The sequence below is a fragment of the Ursus arctos genome, unplaced genomic scaffold, assembly GCF_023065955.2.
Source record: "Ursus arctos isolate Adak ecotype North America unplaced genomic scaffold, UrsArc2.0 scaffold_27, whole genome shotgun sequence".
NCBI classification, from domain to species: Eukaryota; Metazoa; Chordata; class Mammalia; order Carnivora; family Ursidae; genus Ursus; species Ursus arctos.
The window spans coordinates 11,686,462-11,709,032 of record NW_026622952.1 but is presented as its reverse complement, the minus strand read 5'-3'; the positions used below and the strand labels follow the sequence as shown (position 1 = coordinate 11,709,032).

Here is a 22,571-nt window from a genome sequence, read left to right as displayed (position 1 = left end):
AAGGGAGATTAAAAAAATTAATTTTATTTTTATTTTTTTAAAGATTTATTTATTTGAGAACAAGAGTGAGCACAAGCATGGGAGCAGGGAAGGGGCAGAGGGAGAGGGAGAGAATCTCAAGCAAACTCCCTGCTGAGCATGGCGTCCTACACAGGGCTCGATCCCACAACCCCAAGATCACGACCTGAGCTGAAATCAAAAGTCTGACGCTTAAATGACTGAGCCACTCAGGCGCCCCTTAATTTGATTTTTAAAACAGTTTTATCATGAATTTCTTAAGAGCCTAACGGAAGTGGTAATGTGTCATGTTGCACAATCACTACCTATATCCAAATATCCCTGTGGAAGAATAACATGAATACAGACAGCAGTAACATCATTAAGCCAAAAGTAAAAGACATGAAAGAAAAAAGGCAAATGTTTCAGTGAACACTAACACCTTCAATACAAAAGGGTGACAATGAGGTAGAAGTAAAATGATATACCAATCTCTAAGTGTCCAAGAAAGAGTTCAAAGGGCTCGAAAGCTGCTTAAAGAAATGGATCACCTGGTACTGATGAGAAAGGTCAGAGGCCAAAAAACGCTTTCATAAAACAGTAGGAAGATGAATTGTATATTAGAAGACAGAATCTATTAATGCTTAATTTCTCAAGTATAATAGTATTCAGTCTGCTTCTTAGGAGATACATGCTGAAGTGTTTAGGTGTAAAGCCCCACAATATCTGCAAGTAACTCTAAAATAATTCAGAGAAGAAAAAATATGTATATAGGGAGAGAGGAAAAAAAAGATATAAAATAAACCTGGAAAATGTTAACAATTGGTAAATCTATGGGAAGAGTATATAAAATATTCATTTTACTATCCTTTTAATTTCTCTATAAGCTGGAAATATTTTTAAAAATGATGGGGTAATAGTAGTAGGGAAGCTTGACATTAGCAATGACATATGAATCATGCAATAGCTCAACTGTTCATCCAGTGGATAATGCTATTCTGAGGCAGAGTAGCAGCTGCATTTGTATGAAACAGTGTAAGTTGTAAAAGTTTCATTGTATTTCAGTATGTGAAATCTATCATCTTTCCTCTTTTCGAAGGCCTAATTACAAGTTTCAACTATGGATATCATTAAGTTCTCCACGGATACAAATAACAGTAACGCCTAAAACTGCCACTAATGATCTACCCAAAGCTTTTTTCAAAGATTTTAATGTAAAATTTGATTACTTCTGAACATACAACCCTGAGTTCATCTCCCCCCCCTTTTATAAGAAGACTTATAACTGAGTCAACCACTGAAGCATGCACCATTGCCATTTCAGCTTCCATTTTATGATAACTACATCTGCATTCCAGAGGTGGATTCACGTTAAAATTCCCTAAAAACTTGTCACCTGTTTCTTGGGGGAAAAAAATCAATTAACCATGTCAGATTCTGTTTTAGCTCTATTTTGGAAAAGTCTTTTATAAACTGAAGAAGATGAAAAGCCAAAAAGAGAAAAAGCGAAAATGAAGGGCTTACAAATATAAAAACTAAAATTTCATAGACTGGAATAAATGGGAAATTTTGAAGCAGGTTTACCTTTTGATTGTGGTATCTAATTAAGTCTACCAAGAAAAAAAAAAGACAAGGTTGTTTAGTCACATGATGAGAATTTCAAATTAGGTTTTTAGTAAATTTCCTTCCATGACACCAGATAACAACTTAACTTTATAAAATAATTACCCACGGCTTCTTTTTCATCAGTATATCTTATGACCTCTAAGCAAATACATGAAAATACACCCACAAAAATCATAGCACACTGGAGTAGGATTGTTCTCAGTCAGAAAAGGTTCTCAATTTCCTGCCTAATCTGGGATTATGATTTTGTATACAAACTATACAAATTAATCAACTAATTATCTGTAATTGTCCTTCAATAACAAAAGCTATTATTATTGGGTCCTAGTATGGGTCAGATATTGCGCTGGTTATAATGGAAAATTTTATATAGCGTGAATTTTACACAAAAGGTGCTTTTTATTTTTGTTTTTTTTTTCATTGATGTGATAAGGATTCTTTTTAAAACAATCTAACTAAAGAGCGAATTTGTTCACTTAAGAGCAGCTGGAAAAGGCACTTGCAGATTCTGGGATCAACAGATTAACACAGATTTAATAAACAAACAAACACACGCTAGACTGGAAAACTTACCAAAGATCCCTTTCTGCATTTTCTTATTGTCAATGGCATCTTACCTGACTGATGTCGCATTTCTTGCACACTCTATAGTTCTGGAATGCTATTTTGATACTGCCATGTAATAGCGTTATAATAAAACAGTTCTAGTTTATGAAGCACCAATGAACTGAATGATCATTCATTTAACACATATTTAGAGAATGCTGACACCACACACCATGAACAAAAAAGAGAAAATCTCACTTCTCAAGAAGCCAGGACTGGAATCCAGGGATTGGAAGTTAAGCGATAAATAACCAAAAAAGTAAATAAATGAAATCATTTCAGATAGTGACTGATCGGTGATGTAAAGGGTGACCAGCAGCTGGACTGGACACTAGTGTATTTGAAGGGTTAGGAAGAACTTATTTTAGGTAGTGATTTTTGAGTTGAGACCTAAATACGAAGAGAAAGTAGTTACGAGAAGATCTGAGGAAAAGAGCATTCCAATGAAGGAACGAGCACACCAAGGAGAAGACAGAAAAAGGTAGAGAAAGATAAAGACAGAAACCAGCTTAGAGTTCATGGTTAAGAGAAATGCAGACAGTGTAGCTGGCCTGGAAGGAGCAACAGGGAAACTGCTAAGCAATGCAGTCAGAGAAGTAGGCAGGAAATAGATAAAAAGTTTGAATTGTATTCTAAGTAGAATTACTTGTAAAGAAATGAATGAACTAAACCAATTAAATTTTTAAAAAGTTTCTTGGCTACTATATAGACATTGGCTAAAGGAAGGCTGACAGGAGGCCGTCAACAGTGGTCTAGACCACCACTAATCAAACTAGGCTATTTTCCTACTATTGTCCACTGCCTTATGCCAATAATGAGCCTGTCAATAAGCCAGAAAGATCAGGAGCTTTTGCATCAGAATGTAAATCAGTGCAATGTGTTTTCATCAAAGAAGCCTTACTATTAAAAAAAAAAAAAAAAGTTGGCTAAACTAAAGGTGTACTTACTGATGTAGCTGATTTATATTCTCGTGCCACTCCCTTACCTCACTGCAAGCCAGAAACAAACAGCTCACCAGAAGCAGCCTAGAGACCACATTTTGCTTAGCCCTGGTCTACCTTACAAGTTTTGATGGCAGTAGGAAAGACTGAGAGAAGTAAATTTGGAATAGATTTTGGAGATACAACCAACAGAACTGGGTGATGAATTGAATATAATGTATGATGTCAAGAGAAAAATCAAGTCTGTCCTGAGCAACTTGGTAGATTTTGATGCCATTTCTTAAGAGTCTGAAAGGATGGGCTTGATGAGCTTGACAATGGCACTGGATAGGGAGATAAAGAATTCTGTTGGCCATGTTGAGTTTGAGATGTTTATTAGACAACGAAGTTGGAAGTGTCAAATAGGTAGTAGGATATATATTTCTAGAGCTCAAAGGAGAGGTCAGCACTAGAGTCATAAATTGGTGGGATACAGGGCTTGAGGAGCCAGATAGATACTATTTAAAGTGAACAGACTAGATGAGATCACCCAGAAAGTCAGATAGGAAATGAAAATCCTAAAACTAAATCTGGGCCCTTCCAATATTTAGATGTAGAGCAAAGGAGAAAAAATCAGCACGAGAAGGACCCATCAGTGAAACTTGGGGGTGGGGAGTGGGGAGCAGGAGGGTATGGTATCCTGAAAGCCATTAGAAGACTATTTCAAATAGGCAGTGATACTAAATGGTGCTGAATGCAGCTAAGAGGTCATATAAGGAAGTGACCACTGGGTATACAAGGCAGAATGTACTGGTAAACTTGGGAGAAAAAAGAAAATATTTTATTACAATGGTTAGGGGCAAAATTTAGACCAGGTAAGTTTAGTTCAGAATAAAAGGAAAGGAAAGAGTAACCGTGGATAACTTCTTATGCTCCACAGCGAAGCAGAAAAATGGGTTCCTAGAGAGTAATGTAGGCATCAAGAGAAAAATTTTTATTTTTGTTTTTATTGTGTTTTTTAAAGATGGGCGCTACCAAAATCCACATATACACAAATGGTTATAAGCCAACAGGAAGAGCATAACTGCAGAAGGTCCCTGAGCAGGTGAAATGGGATGAAATCCAGAGCAAAAGTAGAAGAGGGCTGACCTTATTAGATAGAAACAGAATGCTTCAGAATGCTTCTCCCACTGAAGTTTTTTTTTTTTAAACTAGGCTCCACACCCAGCGTGGAGCCCATCATGGGGCTTGAACTCACAATCCTGAGATGAAGACCCGAGCTGAGACTGAGTCAGTCAATCCGCTGAGCCACCTGGATACCCCAGGATACTTCTCCCATTGTAACGGAAGGAAGGCAGAGTATGTGAATACAGGTGTAGCTAGGTTGATGGAATTAGCCACAGCAATAAGTTCCTGTTTGATGCTATCTATTTTTTCAATGAAATACGAGAAAATAAATTAGCTGAGAAAAAGCAGTAGAAAGGGTGCTAAAGATTCGAGGAAAGAAATGGTTGAAACAAGAATTAAAGTCAATTTGAAGTTTATGCTTATGATACTAAGATGGCATCAAACTCCTCTCCATCTCTCTCTCTCTCTCCTCCCCCTCCCTCTCCCCTCCCTATCTCCCTCTCTCTCTCTCTTTCTATATATAAAAAGAAAGCCATATATATTTTTTCCAGCCACATTCATTTCTTGAGTAGAGGTATAAAATACACAGAGAGTTGGGCTTAATAAATACTATGATGCTGCCAGTGAGTACACTGCTCTCTAGCCAGTAAACAGTGAACAGTGTGCGTGAGGGAGGAAAGACAACGGTGGGCAATAAAATCTAAGCCGGATAATGCAGATGTTCTTGATTCCAAAATTCTTCTAACTGTGCTGTAGAGCCAAGGCTGCAGTCCTATACTATAGCCATAAACCTGCTGCTAGTGATGTCTTTTCCTCTGTCTAGCATAAAAAGTGTTGAGAACACTGTGCCTTCCGTGGTCATCAACAACCCTCCTGAGGTTCCAAAGCTTCCCTCAACTGCTCCCTAAGCAAATGGGTCTACACATCTAGTTAGCCTCTGCCTACCAGCTAGCACATGTTCCTCACTGACGACTGCTTAGACAGCATGTTGGAAAGTGTGAAATGCAGGTAGGTGTAAGGGCAATTCCGTTTGAAAAATGCCAAGCATACAAGCAGGTATCTGTTCAAAGAAGGTTTTTGTTTTAAGTCAACTTATATCTTTTGCATCATATCGTGCTCCAGTTTCCCCAGCCTTATGAATGAGTAATGTAAGACAGGGACACTGACACTGTGGAAAGGATGGTATTCTGTAAAAATTCCACCAGTAAATTCTCCAACACTAAGCTGGTTACTTTAATTATGAAGCCTTGGTGATGCGAAAAAATCACCAATTACTCCCTTTATTCCACTACTAAATGACACCTTGTTTTTTTTTTTAATAATAAAAACCTCATGCCATATGTTTGTGACTTTTTAAAGTTTCAAAATTTAATTCCTCTGAATGAGGCAAACTAGGAAAATACTGGCTACCTTCCCCCCCACCCACCACCCCGGCAACAACTCTAGGGCTGAGCCAAAGAGTAAATGAAATTAGGGATCACCATAGAAAGAAGATCACAAAAGAGGGGACCATATGCTTTTCTACCAGTTACCAACTGAAAAGGAGCAGGCTCTTGGTAACTTTCGCTATCAGTCACAATTATTTCAATTGTAAAACTAAAATAATAATATTGCTTTTTATTCAGTTAAAAAAGCAAAAGTGCTTATCAAGCAATGGTATTCTGTGCAATACTGTGTGAATAGTACTGAGGGTCCAATACTACCTATCCTAACTCACAGTTATTTAAATCTATGTTTCTAATCAGCAGGAAGCTTTAGAAAAACAGACATGCCACCAAAATTCCTACTATTTATGTAGTTTCATTATATGCATAAATCCTCAGAGTAGCGACTCACTCCATATAGTAATGACTAATTAAAAATGATTTCAAGACTTCTACTTCTAGGAAAATGGAGATATACTTTCCCCTATTCTTCCTACTAAGGATACCTAAAAAACCTGGATCTTATAAATAAAGTAAACATGCAAAGACTCTCATAGGTAGACAGAAAAAGGCAGACTGGTCAAGGATCTCGATATCCAAGGAACAATAGGGTGGTGAGTTTTCAAGTTCTTTTGCTCCATACACACAGACTTAAGAATTGGAGAAGCTGGCGATCTAGAAATGAGAATGGATGCAGACAAAAGAAATCAGGCTCTCTGACAAAGGAGCAGTAAAGAGACAGCCTAACAAGACAGAAAACCTTTAGACAATAACCAGCCTATTCCAGCCAAATACTACAAAAAACAGAAACAAAAACAAAACTTAAAACAAAACAAACAGAGAACAAAATAACTGTGGTTCCACCCACACCCAGGAAGCAAAGGCCTAGTGATGAGCCTAGATTTACAAGCTCATTGGGAGCCAGGACTTTCATACCCTCTAGGTAATAATTAGCCTCTCCTCACCACAGTGTTAGTGGAGATCACAGAATGCCACAGACTTTCACTACAATTCAGTGGAGTGAGGCCACCCTCTCTCACCTCTCACCCTGTGATATCAGCTGAGTTTATGTGAAGAAAATCAGCAAGGATACATTAAAAGTCAACAACACCATCAACTAACAGGATCTAACATTCGTTTAGAGATTACTCCATCCAATAACAGCCAAAACATATTCTTATCATGTGCCCATGAACATACCAAAAAAGACCACATCCTGGGACATAAAACAAAAACTTTAAAATGAAAAGAAATGAAAACATAAGGAATGTTGCCCAACTGCAATGTAATCAAACTAGAAAGTAATATCAGAAAGGTAACAGAAAAATCTCCAAACATTCAGCATCTAAATATTTCTTCTAAATAATCCATGGGTTAAAGGTGAAGTCTCATGAGAATGAAAAAAGAATACGCTGAACTGAATGAAAATGAAAATAGAACATAACAAAATTTGTGGTATACAGTTAAAGCAGTACTTAAAGGGAAGTTTATAGCACGAAATGCATACATTAGAAAAGAGAAAAAAATCTCAAATCAATTTTCTAAGTTACCACATTAATAACCTAGAAAGAGAGCAAACTAAGTCCAAATGAAGCAGGAAGAAATAATAAAGAACAGAAATCAATAAAATTGAAAACACAAAAGAAAATAACAAATCAATAAAATAAAGAACTGGCTCTTTGAAAATATCAATAAAATTGACAAATTCCTAGGCAACACTGATAACATAGGAAAGACAAATGACCAATTATCAAAAATGAAACAGGAGATACCATTATAGATCCCGCAAACACCAAAAGCCCGATAAAAGAAAACTACAAACAAACTCTACACATAGGAATATGACAATTTAGATGAAATTGAGCAATTCCCTGAAAGACATAAACTACCAAAATTCATACAAGGAGAAATACATAACCTAGTAAGCTCTGTATCTATAAAAGCAACTGAATCAATAACCTTCCAAAATAAGAAAGAACCAGGCCCAAGTGGGTTCACTGGTGAATTCTACCAAAAGAAATCTCTCCCAGAAACTAAAAGCACCCAACATTTCCTAAAGAATACTTCCTAACTCACTCTATGAAACCAGCATTACCCCAATACCAGAGTGGGGTGAGGGGCAGAGGGAGAAGCAGATTTACCGCTGAGCACAGAGCCTGATGCAGGACTAGATCTCAGACCCTGAGATCATGACCTGAGCCGAAGGCAGATGCTTAAACGACTGAGCCACCCAGGCACCCCACCATACTACAGTTTTGTAAGATGTTACCACTAGGGGAAAATACTACAGAAGGTACAGGGGACCTCTGTATTACTTCTTAGAACTGCATGGAAATCTACAATTATGTCAAAATAAAAGTTTAGTAAGAATTTCAAATAATAGGGCTATTAACCTTTACAATACCAGAACACTAATGAATTCTAATGTCACATGTGTTATTTTAAGGAAGTCAATGTTAACAGCAATTACTTTATTATAAGAAATTTTAAAAGAACCATTTAAAATAGCCATGATTTGGTTATAGTTGAAACTGTAATCCAAAATGCAATGAAGGTGCTGTATGACTGCTACAGTTCACTGGGGAAAATGACAGCTGCTCTCTGGGTATACACTAACAAGTTATTACACTTCACAAATATGTCATTTTTGATGAGTTGAAAGATCATGCTGGTTTTAATGATGTAAGCCTGCTGGCTTTAATTATACAAAAAGGTAGATGGGAAGAGTCTGAAATACTAGAGTGCTGGGTTATCTAAACAGAAATTTTCCATCCCCCTTTGCTCCCTATGTATACATAACTGCCTGTACTCACATAAGGCTTACTTACATTATTTGAGGTGCCCCTTATCTATGAAGAGTTCAAACATTTTGAAATTACATCTTTCCTTACAGATTCAAAATACCGGTTTTCTTAAATGTGTCAAATGAATGTTATTCAAGAGAGGAAAGACTTAAAAATAGCTTTTATAAATTAGATAAATCATTTTTATTACCCAACTAATTCATTTTATAATAATATGACAATGAATCTTGCAGATAATATTAATCAGGTAAATTTTCTTTTTTGAAAAGAATAATCTTTTAAGCTAAGAAAATAGAGAAACATGTTAACAGACTGGATTGAAGCCCTGAATTTATGGGTTAGTCCAGTTTTTCAAATATTTTTATACCACATCCTTCTAAATGAATAAATACGTAAAAAACCGATTCTACATAAGAGCACTGATTCTGGAGCCAAACGGCTTGAGCTCAAATCCCCAGTAATTTCCCTTAATGACTGTGTGAACTCATAAAAGTAACCCAACCCCTCTGTTATCTGTAAAAATGGGTACAATCCTATCTGTCTCCTAGTGTTGTGAGGATTCAATGCCTTTAGAACAGTGCTTGGCTCACAGAAGCACTCAGGAGTTGTCAGTCGTTATTATTATTATTATTATTATTATCATTATCATTATTTTTATTATTATAACTAGATTCAGTAAGGCTTTGACTTGTTTACTGAAGGTGTAACACTTTAAAATTTAAATCAATATGACCTATGTCAATTAAGGTCTTTTTAAAAAGGTACTAGTTTTATATTCCTCTTCTAAATTTTTTTCATATTTTTAAGGTTTCAAAAAAGGTGTTTCAATTACTTTTAGTAACAAAATCTTATACTTTCCTACTCATATCCAAAATTATAGACCGATCAAAGCATTAATAAAATTTTCTGAAGAATTATGTGGTTAAGGGATTAACATTTTCAACATAACTTTAAAGAGTGTTCACAATGATTTATTTCAGCAATAACACATTTTAACTTTCTTACTTACACCAAAGGGAATTTTTTTTTTTTTAAACCAGGCATTCATCTTAACATAACAATAATTCTCCCTAATAAAAATGAGGTGGATAAACATACAGCTTTTCTTTAAAAGTAAGGCATTTCCTCTTATGGTTTATTTTCTAGGAAGCATATTATACTATTAGACTTCTTAATAACTGATAAAAGTAATTCCTAAAGTTCAAATTAAGGGTAGGAGAAATCAGTCTTCAATCACGTAGGCTGATAGTAACAAAGTACTACACCTGATATGCACATGTCACATTATAGTATTAGCTAGTATGCAAAGCAGCATAGTAACGGAGCAATGCCAAAAAAAAAAAAAAAAAAAAAAAACAGTAAAAATTAGGCCCTGGTTTGACATCTAGAAGTCTGAAGTGACAGCTGCAGGCAGTCTGATCTTTCCAGAAGTGGAATGTTCTCAATCAAGGGAGCTATCCAAGAAATCTACTGAGAAAAGGCTCAGTACACATCTCATCTATCATACCAATTTATTCTTTTAAATGCACAGTTTTAAGAGATGTACATGACTATAACAATCCAAAACAATTTTTAGGAAGTAGAATATTTAATAAGACTATTACAATATGGGCATGAGATATCAAATAATTAATGGTTAATGAGTATCTGAAGAACCCGGAAAATATGTTGCCCTCAGTCACCAGTAATCAGATCCTTGAAGTATTTGTTTTAATCATTCCATGTATTTGTACAAGTCCTGGGCACAATGAAGTGAGCAAGGGGCACAATGAAGTGAGCAAGACACACAACAGTCCAAATCCTTGTAAAGCTTTCATTCTATTGGGGCAAACAAACAAGAACAGAAAAATAATGCAATTTCAGATATCAGTACATCCACAAAGAAAATAAAGAAAGCTAATGGGATTGAGGACAAAAAGACTTCTCTGAGGAGTAAACATTTGAGCTGAGATTGGACTTGAACTACGTGAAGTTCTGGCGCAGTGTTCCAGGACAGTGAACAGCATGTGTTAGTCCAGACACGGACAAGGGCTTCATCTGGTGGAAGAAGGGCAAGGAGCCAGCTATAGCTGAAGCAAAGATCATGGGAGAACATAATGGAAGACGAGATCAGAGACAGGCAAGGCAGGGGCCAGATATGCTATAAGGTAATGTTATGGCTAAAGAGTCTGGACTTCACTTAAGGGTAATTGACAATATAGTAAAGAATTTTCTAATCATAGGGCTGATCTAGGCTTTAGGAAGACCACTCCAGCTACAGTGAAAAGTGAGTGAAGAGTAAGTGGAGACAGAGAGACTTGCTATGAGGTTACTGATGTCATGAAAGAAAGACGATGAAGGCACATACAAAGGCTAAAGCAGTGAAGCTGGTAAGACACGGCTGGACTGGAGATTCGAAAAGACAGTAGATCTGAATTACTGACAGGGTGAATGCACAGTGTGAAAAAAAAAGAAAGGAATCGTAAATTTTGGCTTGAGCAAAACCTTGCAGTCAAACCTATCTGGGCAGGGTCTAGTTCACTGAAGTCCTCACTGATCATGCTGAAGATTCTGGTTCATCTGAAAAGCAGTAGGAAGCAGTGGAGTAGGGGGAAAAAAAAAAAGTAGGAAAAAAAAAAAAAGAAGTAGGATTCCAGATATATTTTGTTGATTTAACATGCCACACTCAACAGGCACGTGCCAGGCCCCTCCACGTTGCCTTAGCCTGAGTCACAGCTGAGTCCTTCTGGAAAGACTGGGAGCCAGTCCATCAATCACAGGTTAGGATTTCCTCAGAAGTGCAATGAATCCAGGTTAAAGCTTATTCTTGGGACACCTTGGTGCAAATACATCCTTCTTCCCTATTTCCCTACCCCTAAACCTGCTAGGAAATTGCTGGGACCAATTATCTCAGCAACCTTGTGACCATCTAAACTCACCCACTTTACATCCCTGTCATCTCTGGTTCTGCCGATGATAAACACTCCTTTGGTCATGTATCCTCTCCCAAACTCTCAGCTTCAATCTGTTGTTACCCCTTCTCCTGACTCAACTTCCCACTGTGCCCTGCAGAATCTTCCTTACAGGATTAACAAACACTCCGACATCCCTACCCTCTTCAATGAACATTTTCTGTATCAACCAACTTTAATTTAAAGGACGCTCTCCCCATATAATACCACATGCAATGCAGCCCTCTAAAAAGGAAGCTCTTTATTCTCCAAATCCTCCAATACTTCAATCAGGAATGAAGAGATATAGCATATCTATGGATGCTAAGACTGAATATGATAAAGAAGCACAGTTCCAATGGAACTGATAAAATGACTCGAAATTCACAAGGAAGCGTAAGAATGAAAACAACCTACCTAAAAGGTAAACCCTACAGGATTAGCTCAAAAAACTAAAATAGATCCACAGAAGGGTATTAGAAAGTCATTATAAATTCATGTTGCAGAAGAATACTTAATTCTTTCTGAGAATATCCATGGACCTAAATATTTTTTTAAAAATTATTATTAAGCAGTATGCAATATATAAGATTGGTTTGAATAAACAGAAAGAAGAGTGTGGGGTATGTGTGCTCAGAAAAAAAAATGGTTATAAGTAAAATATACCTAAATGTTCTTTCTTTCTAGGTAGTAGAATTAAGAATGATTTTTTCCTTTTTTGTACTTTTTCTATTTTCCTTAATTTTCACAATGAATGTATTTCTTATAATTAGGGGGAGAAAGGCCAAAATAAATTTTTAAAAATCCAGATTCATAACACACCCACACTGCTCTTAAATAAAATTTACATAGGCTATTTTAGACTTTTCATATGCTTATTTCCTAAAAACAAAAACAAAAACAAACAAAAAACCACCTCCAAGTCCTTTAGTTGACTGCCTAGAACTTCAGAGTAGCTAGCAAAAACCAAAAAGCCCTCAAGATTTCTTCTAAGCATGTCATTCGCTTAGCACAATAATTCAACTAAGAGTTTGATGACTCTCTCCAATTAATTATTCTCTTTAATACCTAAGTGCACTATCCAAAGCAAATGGCTCTTGCAGGGGGTCCTTAACATAAAACTAAAGGTATGTGGTTGTTTAATACAGCTTTATAAAAATCCATGCATTCTTTATGCAGAAGGGGTTATTAGTCATTTACATATTTCACAATTCCCTGTAAAAGAGATTTTCACTTTGTTAATTTCCTTTAAGGAATATACATATACACCTATATACAGTTTTGGCTAATGCACAAAAGTAATAACATAAAAGATATTACAGAGTTATCTTCAGCAACTAAATTCCTAAAGAGGAAAAATATTAAGAATAGAAAGTTTACTCCCAAGGTAAGTACTAGTACTACAACTGCATCCGGCATAAAAATAATGACATTTCACCCAAAATTATCTCTAATAACTCTAAATTAAGGCATTCCTTTCAAAAGACTCTTTTTATCAATGCTTTATTGTTTTAATTTAGCTTTGGAAATATTTCCTCCATAATTTCATTAGAAAGAACTGCACAGAAGAGAACCTGCATGGCAGAGAAACATTTTCGAATGTTTTTCCCTTAAGTGTTAATTCACTATATTATATAACATGAATGTGTAAATATCACTAGCTTATATTTTCCACAAAATTAACTACTATTACTAGAATGTTTTTCTTTTAAATCATATCTGAAAAGTTGTATGTCATTTCCAAAAAAGTAAATACGAAAAGCACGATTAATGAATTCAGTATTATGACTAAGAAGAGTTAGGATCTTCCATCTAAGCTACGTACAGCGTAAGATGCTTTTCCAATCAAGTTTAACAGATATGGTATCTGTCTTCCAGGAATCTAGTCTCCATGAGTTATTACGCCAAAGCTCTTTTGCAAACTAACAGTAACTGATATAATCCCCCCAGAAATCGTTTCAAATTAGGAGATGGCTTCTTGCTGTTAATAATTCATATTTAAACTTTGTCTTTGGAAAAACTGAAGGTGGATCTAAAAACAGTGTCGCATGAAATGAATCTAACAACCGGACAGGGAAAGGTTCTGAGGGATGAAGAGAAGGAAAGGTCAGAGGGAGGACACTCAGATATAGAGACGGTCTTGGTCAGCATTTCTAATGCACCTCTGTTACTACGAACGAACGCTCTTTCTCCTTTGGTCAGAGACCACTCCAAGGCTGCTACTATTGCCCACTGCTTGGTTAAAAAAGGAGAGGGAAAGGCTGCAGAACCTAAGGAGGCCTGAAGCTACATATTTTAATTTCATTATTTAAAAGTGTATAATTATATTTAAATGTCCTCTTATCTACACTGGCTCAAAATAGCTTTGTTCCTCTAGTGGGTGTTATCTTGATTCAGCAAGCAAATCACTTAACCAATTCACTTAACCAAATCACTTAATTAATTGAGAAAAGTCACTTTACTTTAGCAGAGATTATCTTAATTTTAACATGGTGGGACGTTGTCTTTCTATGTAGAGTAATTAAGCAAAATTCCAGATTATTTTCAAAGCTTTCTATATATAAACACTTTCCATTCACCTCAGAATCTTTGATAAAAATGCACAGCATGTACTCTAAACTTAAAAGTGAACGTAAGATTTATTTTCTTCAAACACGGGCGAATTTCAAAGGACGGTAAAAGTCATTTACTTTCACACAACCTAAAGCAATACTGTTACCACTGCAGTGACAAAGAGGCTCCAAATTACAAAGGTCAGTTAAGTAAAAGAAGGCAAAGGCAGCAGAACTCAGATGCTAAGAATAAAAACAAAAATAGATCCAATGCAGCATTCTGAGAATGAAGATCAATGAAAATAGTTGCTCGGTATCATAGCACTTATAGCAGTATTTTCTATATTGTTATGAGACAGCCTTTCTATTCTAGCACTTCCTCTTTGCTGGCTCTTGACATTTGCCTTAATAAAAACCAATACTTAAGCCCCAAATTTTCATGATCTGAAATGAAAAGGTAACACGTTGCTTCATCTACAAAGTACTTAGCTCCCACGGGCAAAGTGAGAAGACAGGGTAAAAATACAAACAGAAGGGCAAGGGAGGACCAGCATCATATTTTATTTAACTATTGCCCTGAGTAATAAGGCAGCAGGTTGTCTTTCCAATCAAAACTACTTTTATAAAGTAATACAAATGCCCTTGTTTGCTCAATGGTGAAGGTCTTCAAAAGAAATCAACTGAAAAGATGAGATACAGGAATATTATGATCTAAACCATAAAAAAGGACTAAAAGATGAGTGAATAATGTATGTTATCATCTAATGCTGTAATTCTCAGAAATTCTAAGAGTAAACGGTCTTACTGCTTATGCTTATGATAGCATAGAAATTAATGAGACAGTTAATAAGGCAAATCAATAATAAAGTAGAGATAATGGCATACATATTTGTTGAGCTTCACCAGCAGGAAAATAAAATGCAGCGCATAATAATTTTATAAAATCAAACTAGTAGTTCCATAGAGAAAATAATCTGGTAGCTGGCTGTTTGCTTACCTGTGAGGACAGCTTTTGCTGAAGAGTCGGCCAGGTCCAGGGCGGATTTCCCATCCGTGTTCCGAATGTTTGGATCAGCTCCGTGCTGCAGCAGCACTGTGCAGGGAAAGCAGAAACAATATCTCACCTCAGGGATACAAAGATTATTTCCTGGTAAGTGTCGCCTCGGCATGGTGTAGGCATAAACATACATTGCACAATTTTTTCTCTTTCAAGAAAGAAAAAAAAAAAGAAGCAAGCAAGCAACAGAAAGGTGGAAAAAAAGCACTGCAGCAAAGGATCCTCTCTAGAGTAAAGCAAAGTTGGCAACTTGTGGTACAGTATTATCACATGACTTAACATCATAAACACGAAACTAGAAAAATCTTGCAATAGACAGTTTGGGTTTGCCTCCTTCGGGCAGCAGGATGGGAAGCTGTGTGCTCACGGCCTCACACCGTGAAATCCGCTAGCCGTGAACCTCCCTATCTTTACTACCGCTGTGGCTGCTTGTTGCTGCTGCTTTACTGCTGAATTTCCTCACGCTTCCTCTCCTCAGAAGAGTTGTAATACTGTGCAAGCCTTTTAGCAGCTCACTGCTTACATATGAAACTCACCATAACATACTGGCTTGCTTCCAAGAAGTTTAGCAGGCATGGTAATGCCTGCAACTCTGGTCCCCTGCAGGCAAGCTGCAAAAAAGAACTGCCTTCCACAATAATTCTTCCCATGAAAAATGTTTAGGACCAGAAAATCACTACACACACATGCTAAGGAATGAATGTTGCACACGCTATAGTCGGTAGAAAGTGGCTACAGAGAATTTTCAGACATGGAGGCTCCCAAGACAGAAGCACTGTTTAACTAAAATCCAGATGTAGTAATTTATTAATCCAAAACATTTCTCAACCACATCTGGAATGTGAGTGTATGGAGGTGTGTGTGGGGGGGTGCTGCTGTAACACTGCCCAACCAATGGTTAAGCTAATAAATACATTAAAAACTCGTCCAAACATGCAAGGTTCAATTCCAAGTTATTCTAATAATTCAAATAGTTAGAATTTTGTGTACTCCTGAGGAGAACAATAGCTGTTACCATTTACCACTATCCTACAACATAAATTGAAAACAAAGCAGAAATTTAAATTCAAATAAGTGGTTAAAGACATGTTATATAATGTCTAAAAACACCTGAGCCGCTACTGTTGATGAGTCCCAAATTTTCCTTCATTGACAGTTACAAGCTAAAGCACCTACATTCCTTTGGAATATTTGGAAGGCAATCCTCATATATTACTAAGTAATAAGTCCTGCTGTTTATAAAGCTCTTCCCCTTCGTCTAATCCATAAGCCATCTAGTCAATAGCTTTATTATAATGTACAAAGGAACAGCCTTATCTAGAATTAAGACACGGCTGCTAGAACAGTGTATGTCAGCACCTCTTGCATTAAATCTTGGCTACTTTCAGATTTGGGATAGTAAAAACTAGCCGTGGCTGAGAGATTTTGCCAAGCCTTTCTGTATTATTTCAACCTTGAATGTAAGCAATCATAATTATTTTCCAGATGTTTGCAAACTGACTCAAGAGGAAGTAGAATAAAATAGCAAGTATCACAATATCGAACTGTAGTTACTTGTTCATCATCGTGAATAAGCTCTCATGGCAACAGTTTTTTGTTTTGTTTTGTTTTGTTTCATTTCAAGAAGAAATCCCAACCTGAAGGTTTGGTGTGTAAAGGGTCTTTATCATGAAGCCAACTCATGTATCAAATGTAATGCTGACAGCTATCGCTTTATCTTTACTTAGTTGCTGACTGATCACATGCAAAGGGCAGGAAAACAAAGAAGTAACAGCTACCATGAAATGCAGAGATTTTTACTGCATGCAAGGAGAACTTCAGAACCTGCTTTAAACAAGTAAAGCAGTATGTTAATTTAACAAGACCTGACAATGATATGATGGGAGCTTTTATTTTGCAGCTTTTGAGGTAGAGGCAAAAAACTGAAAGCCTTACTGTTCCCCCAAAAGTCATCTAAAACCTCAATCTTTTTTGTTGTAGCTAGGATTTTACCTATTATCTCTGTTACTTTACAAGAGAAATCTGCCATTACAGTTCAGCTGCAGTTTTGCTTTATTTTGGGTGACGTTTAAAGGGTAATCTTTTTACTAGAAATACCTGTTTTCTAAAGATTTTGAGTCCCATGTATTTCTTCCATCAGACCTGAATGCACAGAAACATCAGTGCTGAGTAATGCAGCAACAGAGAAAAAGTTGAATTTTCTAAACCAGATGCCGGTAACAAAATCCACATTAGAAAATATTCAACCATTTTTAATTAATTGGATAGCAGCTAATTAAAAAAACAAAACTCAGTAGAGTTAAGAGTTTGGGGGGCAATAAAGGGATCTATAACTAGAAGAAAGCTAACCTTCTCGGACTTGTATAAAAGGGCAGTGCTGGGAAGATTACATTAGAACAGAGTGGCATGCAAAAGCGCTAAGCACCAAGCCTGATATTACACAGCAGCTAATGATAATATTTAAAGCGCATTGGTAAATGTAGACCTTGTTTACACTCTCAACTCTACCACTAACTACTAATTCAATGCTCTGTCCTAGAGCCAACTCTTTAGATCTTTACAGATAGTAAATATGTAAGACTCTAGAACATATGGTCTCTGTCCAAACTACTCATCCAGGCCTCAACCTCATCCTTACAGAGGAAAAGTAGCCACAGACAATATTTAAAAGAATGTGTGTGGCTGTGTTCCAATAAAATTTTATTTATGGACAGTGAAGTATGAATTTTATACAATTTTCATGTCTCACAAAATACTAGTATTGTGATTTTTAAAAAATCATTTACAAATGTAAAAACAATTCTTAGCTTACAAATCATACAAAAAGCAAGGGGTGAACTGTATTTGGCCCATAGGTCATAGTTTCCCAACTCCAACCTTGGGCAGTGATATACTATGGACTATTCTAGTTCCAGAACTCTTTGCAATCCACCTACATTGAAATAAGCACGGAAATTAAGAGGAAACATTTAGAATTGTGTATGTTATTTTAAAATTATTTTTTCTAGCATTTCATTTTTATTATACTTTACAAAATTATTGGCCTGCCATGTACTGGAGAGGAAGAAAACTGGTCCTCTACCACATACAGTTTAGGAAGCAATGAATCAGGGCACATGTAAAATTCTCTGGGCCAGACTTCCACATGTACAAAGTGAAGGAGCTGGACTAGGCAGATGATTTCTAGATATCTAAGGTAGTTGACAGCCAAAGATGATCTGAAATCTTAATTAAAGAAAAAAAAAAGTTACTTCAAGTAGAACATTTTCCTTCCCCACCCTGTAATCAAAATTTAAAGAATTATTTTTTATGCACCCTAACACTTTAACAGTAAAACTCGAAGTTGAGCCTATAATCAATGGAAGTTGTGGGGGACATACTAAAATGTCCCAAGCTTCTCCCAAGCAATTCCTCCAATCGAATTGCTGTTTCACACTATTCTCCATGGGAATCTGTTTCCCTATTTCCTAACACCAGAAGAACAGCACATACATCAGGCAAAGGTAACAACAATGGCTTTCAAGAATGTCAGTCTACACTTGAACTGGTGACATGTACAACTCTCAATTCTGGCTGCTTCAAATTTTGCTTTCAAAGTTCTGAGCTACCAAATAGTAATAAAATGTGACTTCTGATATATAATGCAATTAGAAATCCATCTTGTAACATCAATATACACTGACAAGACAGTAATATGAAACAGATTCTACTTTAAAAGTAGCACTAATGTCTGAAGCAAAGTTCCCAAAATATACAAACAATATACAGAGTGAAGTTTGAAAGAAAAACAAGGAAACTAAAATCTGAGTAACATTCAGTACATAAATTCAAGACTACTGTGGTCATTCAAAATCTCCTTATACTATCTTTACCCAATTAGGACATCATCAAATCTGGAATCCCAAATGACTTAACTGTATCCAATTGTTCAACTGATTTATCTCAAATCCATTTATCTCCTTTAGGAGATAAATTCAGTTTAGGAGTTTAGGAGGACGGAGAAAATATAGCAGCTGGCATAACAACAGATAGTTAAAACTAAGGTAGGATTACAATATTCAAAATGTCATTCTCAAAAGAGCTTATGGCAAGAAGGACATGTGATTTTCCTTTCTAGTGCAAGCATTCAGCTACAATGAGCCAGATTCATGTCTTTACCCTGTGACCAGCAAACACAGTAGAGACTAAAGTTGTTTCATTCCTCAAAACTATTAAATTTAAGTGTTCATATCATTTTAATTCTTCCAAATAAAAAGAAAATATTTCTACATGTATGCAAAGCCTATCAAATTCCTAGAAAAATTAAAAGTGCTACTATGATAAATTATATTTATTTTTTGATAAATTATATTTAATTATAGGTATTATTAATTTATTTAAAAAGATAAAATAAATAGGAAAAATATGAATTTTCCAAGCTAAAAATGTAGCGAAACTTTTAGGTAAATTATCAAAAAGCGTTTAGTATAATTCTCACTTATAAAAGGTAGAAACCTTCTATTAAAATATTGTAAATGCTTTGTTATGTGAATTTTAGAGTTACATTAACGGTCTAAAACGGTGTTCCTCACAACGCACACTCAATTTTTTTTTTAAAAGATTTTATTTATTTATTTGACAGAGAGAGAGAGGCAGCAAGAGAGGGAACACAAGCAGGGGGAGTGAGAGAAGGAGAAGCAGGCTTCCCACTGAGCAGGGAGCCCTATGCGGGGCTTGATCCCAGAACGCTGGGATCATGACCAGAGCCGAAGGCAGATGCTTAATGACTGAGCCACCCAGGCGCCTCTGAACACGCAATTTTTAAAGAAGTTACGTTTATGTTAAAATGTGTTTCGTAGTCCTCTTGCTCTTTAGGAGTACAGAGATATTCATTTGACTGAGCTTCCAAAATCGAATCACACAAAAGACTAAATGCATTAGATTTTTTAGCAAATAAAACCTAATTTTAGAGCAAAATATCAAGGGACGAAATTTTAACTAGTTATAATCTTCAATGTATAGGACCCTCACCAACACACATGCTTGTAAAAGACATTTTTTCTAAGTGATATACATGACATATTCTGTGGTTGATACATATTCAGACTGCCTCTCCCATAGAAACATGTACAATATTATAATTGCATAATACTAGTATTATACCACTATAATGCTGTACATATTTATATGCTGTACGTATTATTTGAAAGCCATGTATCTTTTCCTTCAGCATACACTTTACTTACTATGGCATAAAAGTAAACTGTATTTTATTTTAAAAAATCATCAAGAGTTGATTTATCATTAAGAGTAAACATGAAAATTCAAGTAACATGAATATGAATATATATATATAGCATGATCTTATATAGTAGTATGGCTTACTGGATTAGAACTTACATGACACAATTTCCTGTTTTCAGTATTGGCTGAACAATCCTTAGGCTGTAAATAATGAACAGAACTAGATTCGAAACAAAAATTTAACTTCTTAAAATCGTCTAAGAGCTAATGAGATAAAGAATTATTAGTCCAAAACTAAGGAGCAAATGGGAATCCAGAAGATAAACGTGTATGGAAACTGCCTTTGTTCTGAAACCAATTACTAGTACAGAAAAGTATAAGCTGTCCTTTCAATGTCTCATAGGGCAAAGGGAAGAGCAATCATTGCTGGGCCCCCCAAGTCAAGATCCTAACAAAGACTGTCCACACAAAAAGGGCTATATTCTCAGGACGACGATAAAGTGATGTGAACTCACCCTAATTACAGAACCATATATCTGGTTGGAAAAACTAGGTGACCAAACTATCTGAAGCCTTGAATTTGATTCTAAGGTGGTCCCCGATTGGCTTTAACATCAGAGTATCTGGCAAACATATACATCCTCTCAGGGGAAGGTACCTTCAAATGGAAAAAGTTAGCCCTATAAATAAATTTATAGTAAAATGCCCAGCACAGAGCCAACATAAACAGGCACAGAGGTAATCTAAAATGCAGAAACAACAACTAACATCAATACACAACACAAAAAACAGACCCATAAAAACTTCAGATACCAGAAAAGAATTACCAGATACAATATAAAAAGAACTATGTTTATCGTGTTTAATGAAATAAAAGACAAGCTGAAATATCTAAGTTAGATGAAACTATAAGAACTGATAAGGCAAATCTGTAAAACAACCAAAAAGAACCTCTAGAAATAAAAATACAATTAAATGAAATTAAAAATGAAGGCTTCAATTTCCAGCCAAGATGGAGCAACAGTAGCAGACTAGCCCACTCTTCCTAATGTAAATAATTACGAAACTGGACAAAATATATGAAGCAACTAATTGAAGGCAATGGTCAACAGTTGTGCTAAACTGTGATCTTTGAAAGAAAAGGAAACTCAAAAGGTGGGTACCATAATCACTCAACTCTCCCCGAGACAATTTGGCAACCACCTGCAAACAACTAGAATCAGAGCAGAACATGGTGGTCATGCTGAGCTAAGACAAGAGATCTGAATTCAGAGCAGATAAACTGGTTGGAATCTGCAGGATGGGAAACTGGGGAGGAGGGACTATACAGAGAGCAGAGCTCAGACGTCTTTGTAGAGGTCCCCTGTTGATAACAAGGCTGTGGGCTGGCCTGTATAGTTTGTGTAAGACAAGACCATCTGAGGCTTAACAGGTAGCAGCTGCTATTGGGTTGAGTACATAACAGAGTCAGTTGAGGTCAGAAAGTACTGGGGGGAAAGTAGTGCTGAGAGAAAGGGGAAGTCTGGCCTTAAGAAAGTATAGAGATCCTAAAAACACCTCCTCAACACAGTTGGTGCAGAGCTGAGAAAACAAAAGGCCACCTTAGTTATGAATAAGCATCACACCCTAGAGCAGAGAGCTGGGGTCTACAATGTCACCAATTTCCTTGTTTCACTATTATTAATAACATTTGCACTGACAGTGCAAAAGCAACAAAACTGCTGGTACCTTAGTACAAAGCAAGGCAGTGGCACCAAACTATACTAGTGACCACTGCATTCTTCACTACCATGCAATTGCCTTAAAAGAAAAAAAAAGCAGTTTCATTTTAGAATGTCCTTAATGACAGTAAAAATTATTAATTTTTAAAATCTTGACCCTTAGATACACATCTTTTTAATGTTCTCAGTGAAGAACTGGAATGTACATAAAGGACCTCTGCCTATCAAAGGAACAAGAGTTGTCTCAGTGAAAGGACTTGTGTGATTACTGAGCTTGCAAGCTGAACTAGCCACTTTTTGTCATGATGCATCATTTTTAATTAAAAGATATGAATAGAAATACTATGGTCATTTAGACTTGGGTATCTGGCAGGCATTTTTAAGATGTCAATGATAAAATTCAAGCGTTCGAGCAAAAATTAGACTTTTGTAAAATTTTTTATCTACTTGTATGAACTTGAACTTACTATAAACACTTACACTTTTCTGCTGACACTGATATAACAAATGTAATTTTTTGATATACTATTTAAAATGTGTCAACATTTTGGAGTTTCTGTCTCACTCAGTGAATCAATATTTT

General features: G+C 36.0%; 1 protein-coding gene across 1 annotated transcript in view; it reads right to left on the bottom strand.

Moving 5' to 3' along the window:
• Positions 1-22,571, bottom strand: part of TNKS (tankyrase) — a 203,465-nt gene that overhangs the window by 122,037 nt on the left and 58,857 nt on the right. Inside the window, exon 3 of the mRNA XM_026508362.4 lies at positions 14,985-15,080. Coding sequence (XP_026364147.2) covers positions 14,985-15,080 — 96 coding nt within the window. The remainder of the gene's footprint in view (positions 1-14,984; positions 15,081-22,571) is intronic.